This window comes from Rutidosis leptorrhynchoides, chromosome 4 (assembly GCF_046630445.1).
Source record: "Rutidosis leptorrhynchoides isolate AG116_Rl617_1_P2 chromosome 4, CSIRO_AGI_Rlap_v1, whole genome shotgun sequence".
Classification (NCBI taxonomy): domain Eukaryota; kingdom Viridiplantae; phylum Streptophyta; class Magnoliopsida; order Asterales; family Asteraceae; genus Rutidosis; species Rutidosis leptorrhynchoides.
This window is the reverse complement of record NC_092336.1, coordinates 177,045,932-177,059,492: the sequence shown is the minus strand read 5'-3', so window position 1 is coordinate 177,059,492 and position 13,561 is coordinate 177,045,932. Positions and strand designations below refer to the sequence as shown.

General features: G+C 36.1%; 1 protein-coding gene across 1 annotated transcript; it reads right to left on the bottom strand.

Annotated features, from left to right (window-relative positions):
* Positions 1 to 1,594: 1,594 nt before the first annotated feature.
* On the bottom strand, positions 1,595 to 12,303 carry LOC139841243 (uncharacterized). Its single transcript, XM_071831470.1, has 2 exons — positions 11,654 to 12,303; positions 1,595 to 2,639 (listed from the first exon to the last, which is right to left on the bottom strand). The coding sequence occupies exons 1-2, from the start codon at positions 12,301 to 12,303 to the stop codon at positions 1,595 to 1,597; spliced, it is 1,695 nt and encodes a 564-aa protein (XP_071687571.1).
* Positions 12,304 to 13,561: the final 1,258 nt, after the last annotated feature.

Here is a 13,561-nt window from a genome sequence, read left to right as displayed (position 1 = left end):
AATTAACTAACCCAAAACAGCCCGCGGTGTTACTACGACGGCGTATATCCGGTTTTACGGTGTTTTTCGTGTTTCCAGGTTTTAAATCATTAAGTTAGCATATCATATAGATATAGAACATGTGTTTAGTTTATTTTAAAAGTCAAGTTAGAAGGATTAACTTTTGTTTGCGAACAAGTTTAGAATTAACTAAACTATGTTCTAGTGATTACAAGTTTAAACCTTCGAATAAGATAGCTTTATATGTATGAATCGAATGATGTTATGAACATCATTACTACCTCAAGTTTTCTGGATAAATCTACTGAAAATGAGAAAAATGGATCTAGCTTCAAAGGATCCTTGGATGGCTTGAAAGTTCTTGAAGCAGAATCATGACACGAAAACAGTTCAAGTAAGATTTTCACTCGAAATAAGATTGTTATAGTTATAGAAATTGAATCAAAGTTTGAATATGAGTATTACCTTGTATTAGAAAGATATCTTACTGTAAATAAGAAAGATTTCTTGAGGTTGGATGATCACTCTACAAGATTGGAAGTAAGCTAGCAAACTTGGAAGTATTCTTGATTTTATGAAACTAGAACTTGTAGAATTTATGAAGAACACTTAGAACTTGAAGATAGAACTTGAGAGAGATCAATTAGATTAAGAAAATTGAAGAATGAAAGTGTTTGTATTTGTTTTTGGTCGTTGGTGTATGGATTAGATATAAAGGATATGTAATTTTGTTTTCATGTAAATAAGTCATGAATGATTACTCATATTTTTGTAATTTTATGAGATATTTCATGCTAGTTGCCAAATGATGGTTCCCACATGTGTTAGGTGACTCACATGGGCTACTAAGAGCTGATCATTGGAGTGTATATACCAATAGTACATACATCTAAAAGCTGTGTATTGTACGAGTACGAATACGGGTGCATACTAGTAGAATTGTTGATGAAACTGAACGAGGATGTAATTGTAAGCAATTTTGTTAAGTAGAAGTATTTTGATAAGTGTCTTGAAGTCTTTCAAAAGTGTATGAATACATATTAAAACACTACATGTATATACATTTTAACTGAGTCGTTAAGTCATCGTTAGTCGTTACATGTAAGTGTTGTTTTGAAACCTTTAGGTTAATGATCATGTTAAATGTTTTTAACCCAATGTTTATAATATCAAATGAGATTTTAAATTATTATATTATCATGATATTATGATGTACGAATATCTCTTAATATGATATATATACATTAAATGTCGTTACAACGATAATTGTTACATATATGTCTCGTTTCAAAATCATTAAGTTAGTAGTCTTGTTTTTACATATGTAGTTCATTATTAATATACTTAATGATATTTTTACTTATCATAATATCATGTTAACTATATATATAACCATATATATGTCATCATATAGTTTTTACAAGTTTTAACGTTCGTGAATCACCGGTCAACTTGGGTGGTCAATTGTCTATATGAAACCTATTTCAATTAATCAAGTCTTAACAAGTTTGATTGCTTAATATGTTGGAAACACTTAATCATGTAAATAACAATTTCATTTAATATATATATAAACATGGAAAAGTTCGGGTCACTACAGGGAACACCAAGGTGTCAATGCTAACAAGATGTCCTCGGCGATGCCAATAGCGGTGTCAAATGAATGGTTGGCCAATCTTATCCTAATTCGGGTCAGATTAAGAGGTCCAAGTCCAAGTCTCTCGTAAAGTAAATGGGGCATTAGGTTAATGCTTGCACCCAAATCGGCTAGTGCATTGAATACTTCCGATTCACCGAACTTACAAGGGAAAACAAATTTTCCCGGATCTCCTAACTTTTTAGGAATCCTTAGCCTTGATTCAAGAATCTTATTGCACTCTTCTTCAATAAAGAAAGATGTTTCATCATGATATTTACCCCTTTGAGATATTAGCTCCTTGATGAACCGGCCATAGTTTGGCATTCCTTTATGAACATCTATGATTGGCAAGTTAATCGATATGTTTTTCATCATATCTTGAAACTTTTTGTATTGAGCCGCCAACTTGTCCTTCTTTAAAGCTTTCGGATATGGCACCGGTCGTGTAGCCTTCAAAGGCACATTACCCTTTTTCTTACCCGTTTCATCATTACCCGTACCCTCGGTTGAGTTCACCTTTTCTTTACCCTTCTCCTCACCAACCTCGGTTTCCTCTTCAATAAAACTTGGTAGTGGTTCATGGATGATAAAGGGATGTGGATGGGGATCTTCAATTCCTTGAGTGGTTAGACCGCTTCGAGTGGTTATGGCATTGACATTTTCATTTCGGTTTGGGTGGTTAGGGTTTTGGTTGGTGCTTTCGATAGGAATCACTCTTGTGTTGTTGTTTTGTTGATTTTGGTTGTGTTGTCGAGTATTGTTGTAATTGTTGCTCGGGTTAACTTGTCTGTTTGAAGGTAAGGTGTCGTGAGGTCTTTCGGCAACTTGGTTTGAAAGTCTTCCAACGGTACTTTCTAGGTTTTGAAATGATGCTTGTTGGTGCTTTAATCGTTGCTTCAAGAACCTATTCTCCTTTAATAAGAATGCTTCGGTTGTTTCCACCTTCTTGATATAATTTTTCATGATTTCCTCTAGGCTCTTCGAAGGTTGGGATTGTTGACTGTTTTGTGGAGGTAGTTGATTGTAACCTTGGTTATTTTGTGGTTGACTATAATCTTGGTTGTTTTGATAATTTGGATTGGATTGGTTGTTATAAGGTAGATTGTTGTAAGGTTGTTGGTTTTGGTATTGAAAGTTGTGGTTTGGGTTTTGGTTATAGATGTTGTTGTAACTTTGGTTTCGATTTTGGTTTTGGTTTTGGTTTTGGTTTTGGTTTGTAAATCCGGGTGGTGTATTGGTTTGATTGTTGAATGAGACTTGCTTTTGATTAGGATTGTAGTAGCCTTGGTTTGATGTTCCACCTAGTTGATAGTTTTGATTACTCACGTAGTTGACATGAGCATCCGAATTCATGGGAATGTCATCTAAATCAATATGATTGCATTGATTAATTTGGGGACAATTCTTCGTGAGATGCGGGCCCTCGCATCGTTGACAACCTACTTGCATAGCGACTATCGATTGTTGTAGCTTTTTCAACTCTTTCCCATACATTTGAAATTGATTGTTCAAGCTTGCAAGTGTGACTTGCCCATTATCACTCTCTACTTGTGCTACACTTTTCCTTGTCAAATCTCGAGGTGAAGGTGCCCATTCGTATGTATTAACTGAGATGTCTTCTAACAAAACTTCGGCCGCATTTGGTGATTTATACATAAACACTCCACCCGACGAGGAATCAAGATATTGTCTAGTCAAAGCATTAGTACCCCGGTAGAACGTGTTGATATACTCCTTCTTAGTCAAACCGTGTGGTAGGCAAGCTCTTAGCATATTCTTGAAACTTACCCATGTTGGGATTTAACAAGTTTATAATATACTTCAACCATTTTAAGAATTAAGAAAGCGGAAGCATGTTAATTACCGATTTTAGACTTGTAAATCTTTAACCATTTAAAGTTAAATCCCAAATAGGATCAAGTTGTGAAACATACTTACAAACTAAGAGTGGGTTTAGAGTTCATACCTCCTCAAGCTAGTTGAGGGTTGATGCAAAAGATGATGATGATGATGGTGAAGAATGGAGCTTCAAAATGATGAAACCTCAAGGAGAAATACCCCAAGCTTTTGCACCAACACCTAGCCTTTGGTTAGGATTTAATTACACTTGAATAGAGCTTGCAAAAACCAAATGAAGAACCCTTTCGTCCTCCCAAAAGGCCACGAATTCAGCAGGGTTTTGAGAGTGTTTTGTGCAGATTTTTGATGTGTTTTCATGTGTTTGTGTCTCCAAGAGGTTTTGGTACATATGCTCATGGAATCTATGGAAGTGACCACACAAAATGCTAGTCAAGTGCATGCTTGATAAGACTCCAATGCCACTTCCATAATTAGTTTTATAAATGAAATGATTTATAAAAGAATTAGTTTTTATAAAACCCTTTTATAAACTTCCATGTACATTTTATATAAAACCCATTTTTTATAAAATGTAATATAACATTATTAATAATTAAGTTTTAATTATATAAATTATTCCATAATTTATATACACATCAAGTAATATGATTTTAGAAAACCAATTTTCTTAAAATCCAAGTGTCGCGTATTTAATCAACGATCCAGTCGCTAAGATCAAATACGAATAAGGTGTCGGTAAGCTTGTTATTGGGTATGACCCGACTTGGATCATAACACATTGGCCACATTAATTTAATATGTCTCTTGGGCATACGAAGAACCTTCAATCTCCCACTTGCACGAGAAACATAAGAAATTAATGCAAGTGATGGATACCACCTAACGACCGTCCATCACCCCAATATGCTATGACTTTGTGCCATTCAATAACATCATCCCTTTCGAGTTCCCACCTCGAATATGAATAGGTGAATCTTTCATTATTTCCTTTCGTCCTAGATGTCATGTTAAATCCAAGAGATACAGAGTGATCACTCTCTTTTAGATTTAACTTTATCAGGCCTTAGACATCTGGCTCTCAACGAATAAGAGGGACAAATTCCATCTTGACTACATACGTCCTAAATATGTACCTTGCATTATACCTGAGCTCTTCCTTGTGAGCTACCATATTTCAGAATAGCGAAGGAAAGAATCAAGGCACAATACTTGGTAAATATCCGAACCCAATATGTATCTCAGGTCAGAGGATACAATGATATTCGCCTTTACTCAAGATTACAAGTGATCAACCACAAAGGCTCTATTTAGTAAGTCTTGAGAGCGGGTCTTCCAATATTTGTGTCCCACAAATATCTATGAACCTTGGTTGCAACCTTGCCCCACATTCATCCCGTGAATGTATACCAATCCAAGTTCATAATAGTCTAAACCTCACATTTGTTCCCACGAATGTGATCGACTACGGAATTTTAGAATAATTACTTATTCATGGATAAAATATGCAAAATAGGAACATGACTCAAAATAAATTAATACCATAATTATATTAATGAGTTTGAACAATTTCGTTCCGTTACAATACTTAAACAGATCATGACCAATCACTAGAATATCGAAGCCCTAATGCACAAACATGTCCAGTATGTTTTGCTCCATGTAAGAGCTTCGTGAGAGGATCCGCTATATTAAGATCTGTGTGAACTTTACGAATACATATCTTTCCCTTTTCAACTTCATCCCTTATGTAGTTGAATCTCCGCTCAATGTGACGGGTCTTTTGGTGAGCACGAGGTTCCTTGATTTGAGCAATCGCACCCTCGTTGTCACAAAAGATCTCAAGAGGGTCCTGAATGGAAGGGACTACTCCTAAGTCATCGATGAATTTCTTCATCCATGCAGCTTCCTGAGCTGCCAATGATGCGGAGATGTACTCCGACTCTGTAGTGGATAAAGCAACAACATCCTGTTTTGAACTCTTCCAAGAGACTGCACCTCCATTTAACGTGAAGACATAACCAGATTGTGATCGAGAATCATCTCGATCAGTTTGGAAACTCGCGTCCACGTAACCTTTTACAGCGAGTTCCTCCTCACCAGACCCATATATTAGAAACATATCCTTAGTCCTCCTAAGGTATTTCAATATACTTTTAACAGCAATCCAATGACTGTTTCCTGGGTTATTCTGGTATCTGCTTGTCAGGCTAAGAGCGCATGACACATCCGGTCTAGTACATATCATTGCATACATGATTGACCCAATGGCGGACGCATATGGGACTTTCTTCATTCTCTCTTGTTCATCTTTCATGGTGGGGCACTGAGATGAACTAAGGAGTGTTCCTCTTTGAATAGGTACCAAACCTTTCTTAGAGTTCTCCATCTTGAACCTTTTCAAGATCTTTTTAATGTATGCACTTTGATTCAAACCTATCAGTTTCTTGGATCTATCCCTGTAGATCCCAATCCCCAAAACGTATTGTGCTTCTCCAAGATCCTTAATGGAGAAGCATTTACTTAGCCAAGTTTTAACTCTTTGCATTGCCGGAATATCATTTCCAAATAACAATATATCATCCACATATAGTACAAGGAACATGATAGTGCTCCCACTAGCTTTCTTATATACACAAGCTTCATCACCATTTTTAATGAAGCCAAATTTCACGGCTTCCTCATTAAAACGATGATTCCACATTCTAGATGCTTGTTTCAATCCGTAGATTGACTTCTTTAACTTGCATACCTTTTTAGGATATTTCGGATCAACAAAACCTTCAGGCTGAACCATATAGACATCTTCCACAAGATATCCATTTAGGAAAGCGGTCTTGACATCCATTTGCCATATTTCATAATCATAATGAGCAGCAATGGCAAGTAATATCCTAATAGACTTTAGCATTGCCACAGGCGAAAAGGTTTCATCATAGTCAACCCCTTGAGTTTGAGTGAAACCTTTTGCTACAAGTCTAGCTTTATATGTATCCAAGTTTCCATGTATGTCGGTTTTCATTTTGAAAAGCCATTTACAATCAACTAGCCTTGAGCCAGCAGGTTGTGTAACAAGTTCCCAAACTTGGTTGTCATACATGGATTGCATCTCAGCGTTCATGGCTTCCTGCCATTTATCTTTATCAATCCTTGATAAAGCATCTTGGTAGTTTATTGGTTCATCCAAATCAACCATATAGCAACCATCCATGAGAAACCCATATCTCTCAGGAGGATTACTAATCCTACCAGATCTGCGAACGTCTTGTGTATTTTGATCATCCATTTGATCACTCTCAACATTTTCATGTTGAGTGCTAGTGTCAACCAATTGTGTATCATCTACTTGATCTTGAACCTCCTCAAGATCTATCTTCCTTTCACTATTTCCTTCCATTAGGAACTTAGTTTCAAGGAATTCCGCCTTCCGAGCAACAAATACATTCTGCTCGGATGGATCATAGAAATAATATCCCATATCATCCTTGGGATTTCCTATGAAGATACACTTCGTGGATCGAGCATTCAACTTATTAGGGACATAACGCTTAGGGTAAGCTTCACATCCCCATACCTTTAAGTATGATAGAGATGGAGGTTTTCCAAACCACATCTCATGAGGTGTTCGTTCCACTTTCTTGGTTGGGGCCATATTTAAAATACGAGCCGCGGAGCATAGACAATAACCCCAAAATGATAGAGGTAATGAGCTTCTAGCCATCATAGATCGAACCATATCCATTAGGGTTCGGTTCCTCCTTTCAGAAACTCCATTCAGTTGGGGTGTTCCAGGAGGAGTGAGTTGTGAGATAATCCCACAACTTCTAAGATGATCTTGGAAAGCATCGCTTAGGTATTCACCTCCTCTATCGGTACGAAGTACCTTGATTGTCTTATTGAGTTGATTTTGTACTTCATTTTGATACTCTTTGAATGCTTCAAAAGTTTCGTCCTTATGTTTTAACAAGTAGACATATCCGAAACGGCTGAAGTCATCAATGAAAGTAACGAAGTATCTTTCACCATTCCTAGTTATGGGCTTAAAGGGTCCACATACATCCGAATGTATTAATTCCAATAAGTCCTTAGCCCTTTCATAGGTCCCTTTGAAAGGTGATTTAGTCATTTTGCCTTGTAAACAGGACTCACATACATCAAATGAGTCTAGTTCATTTGATTTCAAAAGTCCATTCTTTTGAAGTGTATGCATTCGGTTCTTGTTTATGTGACCAAGGCGACAATGCCATAAGTAGGAATCACTCAAATCCCTTTTGAGTTTCTTGGTGCTAGTATGGTATATTGAGCTACTAGATGATGTGTCATCATGAACCAATTCATAAATTCCATTTGAAGGCGAAGCCTTAAAATAGAATACATTATCTAAATAAATGTGGATATCATCATTAACAAAATTAAGATAAAAACCACATTGTTTTAAATGGGAAACTGAAATAATGTTTCGAAATAAATCCGGTGCATACAAAATATTGTTCAAAATAAGTTCCAAACCACTTGGAAGCTTTAATACAAAGTCTCCTTGAGCCTTCACTTGCACTTTGGCTCCATTACCCATAAAGAGACTTGATGTTCCCGCTTGCTTGCTACTTCTTTTGAACCCCTGCAAAGAATTGCAAATGTGAGTTCCACATCCAGTGTCTAATACCCATGTATTAGAAGAAGTAATACTAAGCTCTATATATACCATATATATATTACCTGAGGTTTGCCCCGCATCCCTCTTTTCCTTCAACTCATTAAGGTAGACCGGGCAGTTTCGTTTCCAGTGACCCATTTCACCGCAACCGAAGCACGGGTCTTTCTTGGGGTTTGCTTGTCCGGCAACCTTTTGCTTCTTGTTCTTGTTTTTGGTTGGGGTAACCATCCTCCCCTTTCCCTTGCCTTGATGGGCGGGTCCTTTCCTCTTAGCCGCCTTTGGCTTAGAGGTGATATTACCTTTGGACCCACCATCATTGACTATTAGCACGGGTAAAGCCCTCTTACCCATGCTAGTTTCCGCCGTTCTAAGCATGCCATGAAGTTCGCCAATGGTCTTATCCATCCCATTCATATTGTAATTAATTACAAATTGGTCAAACCTCTTTGACAAGGAGTTTAGGATAAGATCCGTGGCAAGCTCATTAGATATGTTTAGATTAAGACGGTTTGCGCGATCAATGAGGCTTTTCATCTTAAGGACATAAGATGAAACGGATTGGGAGTCGTCCATACGACATGCATGAAGCGCTCGGACCGTTTCAAAGCGCTCGACACGAGCTTGTTGAAGGAACATCTCCTTCAATTGCGTGATCATGTCGTATGCAGTGTGATGCTCGAAATCCTTTTGGAGTTTGGGTATCATAGTCCCAAGCATTAGGCAAGCAACTTGCACCGAATCGGCGCAATACTTATCCCAATAAGCCATGCCTTCCGTATCATCCTCGTCGGGTTGATCGGGAATGGGGTCTTCCAACACATACGCCTTATCCTCAAGTTTGAGTACAATCCTAAGATTGCGGAACCAATCCATAAAGTTCGTATGGTTGAGTTTGTCTTTCTCGAGGAGAGACCTTAATGATAGGTTGTTCAAGTTAATAGGTGCGTTTTGCATGTTGTTGTTATTGGCGGCCATCTACAAAATTTAACAAAGTTCATTTAAGTATCGATTTTAAATTTAACAATCAATACCCTTTAAATCCAATTGATATATATATTAAATTTTAGAATCCAACGGTAAACCAAATTTCGGTTAGGTGACCTTTATCCCGTCATTTGATTTAGCTAGGTAGTCATTATATGACAATTGCAATCCTTTTGCAACTTCTAAATTATGGGATCATGCAATCCTTTTGCATGTCATATTTATCCCATCAACGCCTATTTGTTCCTCATGCTTCGGTGACCCTAAGTTCATGATTCCCAAATCAAGTCGTCCTAATTGTGTAAACATGTAAAATTAACATACAAGTGGTTAGGTGACCTTTATCCCACAAGCATGCGAATTTTACCTTAACCATATTAGTTAGCTCATAACGGTTAGGTGACCTTTATCCCATTTATGAGTTCCCTACTATGTTTAAGTGTCCCACAAAAGGATGGCGTTAAACTTGTTTACCTTGTCGATTAAGGGATTTTAAGTTTTCGTTAATTCTAGTTTAAGAAAACATTTATGCCATACACCAACATGCATTTAGTGTATGGTTCATTTGAAATCCATTTTCAAGTCTTGTAATTTTAGCCAATTACTTGATATAAACCATTTTATATATATATGATCCTTATCATGTTCTTAATAACCAATTATTAATGTCCTTTTAGCCATTTTTAATTTAACCATTTAAATTGACGTTTTGCATGTCGTTAATAATGTTATAATTTAACCAATTAAATTGCCATTTTCTAGTTGTCGACTTGTGTGATTAACTTGTAGCATACAAACATACAATCCACATAATCATACAAAACAACCAAGCATACAAAACAACATGTTCACAATCAAGCCTTTTGGTAAGCATTTTGTTTAGCCGAAAACAAAATGCCACCGGGTAAGGGGTAATTACACAAAGTAGGAGATTTCAAATCTCCCACTTAACCTTGCATCTAAATGCTTCTTCATGTGTTCTTCAAGTCTTCATCATTCTTCATCATTTTACAAAATATATCCTAATACATTTTGTCTAAAAAATGAAATTACAACCTAATCTATTTTACATACCAAATATAAAATAAATTACATAACCAAATGAATTATTACATGCCAAATGAATAAATATTATTACAAACCAATTGAATAAATATCAATCAACCATGCATGCAACCAAACACAAGGTCAAGACTTAGATTGTGAACATCATCAACATAAGAGATAGGCAATACAGAATCACAAGTGATTGGAAACACAGAATCACAAGTGATCTGCAACACAGAATCACAAGTGATTGGCAATACAGAATCACAAGTGATCGGCAACACAGAATCACAAGTGATTGGTAGTACAGAATCACAAGTGATCGGCAACACAGAATCACAAGTGATTGGTAGTACAGAATCACAAGTGATCGGCAACACAGAATCACAAGTGATTGGTAGTACAGAATGCAGAATCACAAGTGATTTTGGCCAAAATGACAAACCACCCAAAACCGAAAATTTTACATTCTACTTCATGCATGTTCATAGAATGCAAAATTATAGTGGGTTTAATAACCATCTCGAAGCATATTTCAACAACTTCGGCTCTAGATACCATTGTTGGGATTTAACAAGTTTATAATATACTTAAACCATTTTAAGAATTAAGAAAGCGGAAGCATGTTAATTACCAATTTTAGACTTGTAAATCTTTAACCATTTAAAGTTAAATCCCAAATAGGATCAAGTTGAGAAACATACTTACAAACTAAGAGTGGGTTTAGAGTTCATACCTCCTCAAGCTAGTTGAGGGTTGATGCAAAAGATGATGATGATGATGGTGAAGAATGGAGCTTCAAAATGATGAAACCTCAAGGAGAAATACCCCAAGCTTTTGCACCAACACCTAGCCTTTGGTTAGGATTTAATTACACTTGAATAGAGCTTGCAAAAACCAAATGAAGAACCCTTTCTTCCTCCCAAAAGGCCACGAATTCAGCAGGGTTTTTGAGAGTGTTTTGTGCAGATTTTTGATGTGTTTTCATGTGTTTGTGTCTCCAAGAGGTCTTGGTACATATGCACATGGAATCTATGGAAGTGACCACACAAAATGCTAGTCAAGTGCATGCTTGTTAAGACTCCAATGCCACTTCCATAATTAGTTTTATAAATGAAATGATTTATAAAAGAATTAGTTTTTATAAAACCCTTTTATAAACTTCCATGTACATTTTATATAAAACCCATTTTTTATAAAATGTAATATAACATTATTAATAATTAAGTTTTAATTATATAAATTATTCCATAATTTATATACACATCAAGTAATATGATTTTAGAAAACCAATTTTCTTAAAATCCAAGTGTCGCGTATTTAATCAACGATCCAGTCGCTAAGATCAAATACGAATAAGGTGTCGGTAAGCTTGTTATTGGGTATGACCCGACTTGGATCATAACACATTGGCCACATTAATTTAATATGTCTCTTGGGCATACGAAGAACCTTCAACCCACGCATCATACAAAGACTCATCACCCCGTTGGGTGAATCCATTAATTTTCATTCTAAGTTGTTCCACCTTTGATGGTGAAAAGAAGTGATTGATAAACGCGTCGGTTAAATCTTGAAAAGTCCTAATAGAATCGGGTGGTAAATTCCTTAGCCAAGCTTTCGCATCTCCTTGAAGTGTAAAGGGGAATGCCCTTAACTTAAAAGCATCATCGGTAACATCTTTGGTTTTGTAGATATCACAGATATCGTTAAAGTGTTGAATGTGCTCGAAAGGATTTTCTTCTATTAACCCATGGAAGAACATATCTTTGATCATTGTGAAGAAGTTTCCCTCAACCTTCCAATTATCGGCTCCAATTGGTGGTTTTGTAATAGCCGGAGGTACCACCGTAGGTGCCGCCAATCTAGTGTTCCACATCGGTGTGTTGTTTGGATCATTTTGTTGCTCTTGATTAACCGGTGGACCATAACCAATTGGATTACCCTCATCATTGTGAATTGGTTGACCGTTAGGATTCATCTCTTCTAAACAAAATGGCAAAACCATAAAAAATTTCCTTAATACCCTCTCTTTCCTACGCTTGTAAACCCCGTGCACGTGTTTTTTCGAATCGGAGAATGGATGTGTAAACTCTTGATCCTTTCGGGATCTCCTTTTCATACACCAAAGTACCTATCCTTCAATCACAACACAAACACAAGTGGTTTTCCAAACACAAATAATATATAAAACAAGAAAAGTAACTTTTGCAAGGATAAATCCTTACAAAAAGATCGAACAATTAAAAGCTTAAACCAAATATTCAACTAGCTAACCGCTTCCCGGCAGCGGCGCTAAGAAAGTGTGATGCGTGTGGAACAATACATCAATTACCCTCAAATTTATACAAGATTCGAACACTACAAATAAGCACACACAACTAAGGAGCACTTAAAACCCGGTTATTATAGCACTTTTTATATAAGTATTCGTTTTGAAGTTCGTTCAAGAGAGCGGTGTAAGTCGAATAATTGAAATTATTAATTGTCCCAGGGTTTGTTTGATTGGGGGTTTTGATTGATTTTAATTAACAACTAAGACGTGCGCAAGTAAACAAACTTAGACTTAACAATTAAGACTAGTTACAAGTGGCAAGTAACTAAATATTAAGAACTAAATCAATTAACTAAGTAGTGTTCACTTACCTAATCCTTTCTATGCTTGGATTGCCCTATTTTACCCAAATTGCTATCTCATTAGTTGTTGAACTATTAAATGTTTAGCATTACTATCAAACCTTAATCAAATTACACTTTGCAAACTTACATAAGCATTGCATTCTAAGATCAAGTTAAGCATGATTGGTTATTGAGATTATGCTTGGGTTGAAATCACTTAGAACCCTTCAACTATCAAAATCACTTAAGATAATCGAACACCACTATGTTGACTAAAGGCCAATTGAAAACCAACTTAAATCAAGAACACAATCACTTAAAGTCCTTAATCTAGTTGTCTAGATCACTATGAGTGTTGAAGCATAAATTGATTCACTTCTCAAATCACTAAGAGAGCTACATAATCTATGTAATAAAAAAAAGCCTAAAACAAATGTATAGCAATGGATCTATAGCTAACACAATAACACTTGCTCATGTATTTCATTCAAACAACTTCATCCAATTAATTTAGGGCAAATCCTTGCATTAGAGATTCATAGATAAGCAAACACAATCAATTTAGCCAAGCAAGGCTAAGATTACACTAATCATAAGCATTGAAATACAAGTAAACATCATATTAAGTTATTACAAGTATTTAATTCAAAACTAGGGAAAGAAATGTGGAGATTACAACCCAAATGACAGAACTAGATAGATTTAATGATAAGATTGCTTGAGCTTTTGCTTGATCTTCCAAATTAGCCTTAATCTCCTTC

Bases quoted from the DNA above. Each gene is read 5' to 3' on its own strand.
- LOC139841243 (XM_071831470.1), bottom strand. From the start codon at position 12,303: ATGAAAAGGAGATCCCGAAAGGATCAAGAGTTTACACATCCATTCTCC. The intron at 2,640-11,653 runs GTATGATGCGTG...TCCACAAAACAG, and splicing joins CAACGGGGTGATGAGTCTTT to TCAACAATCCCAACCTTCGA.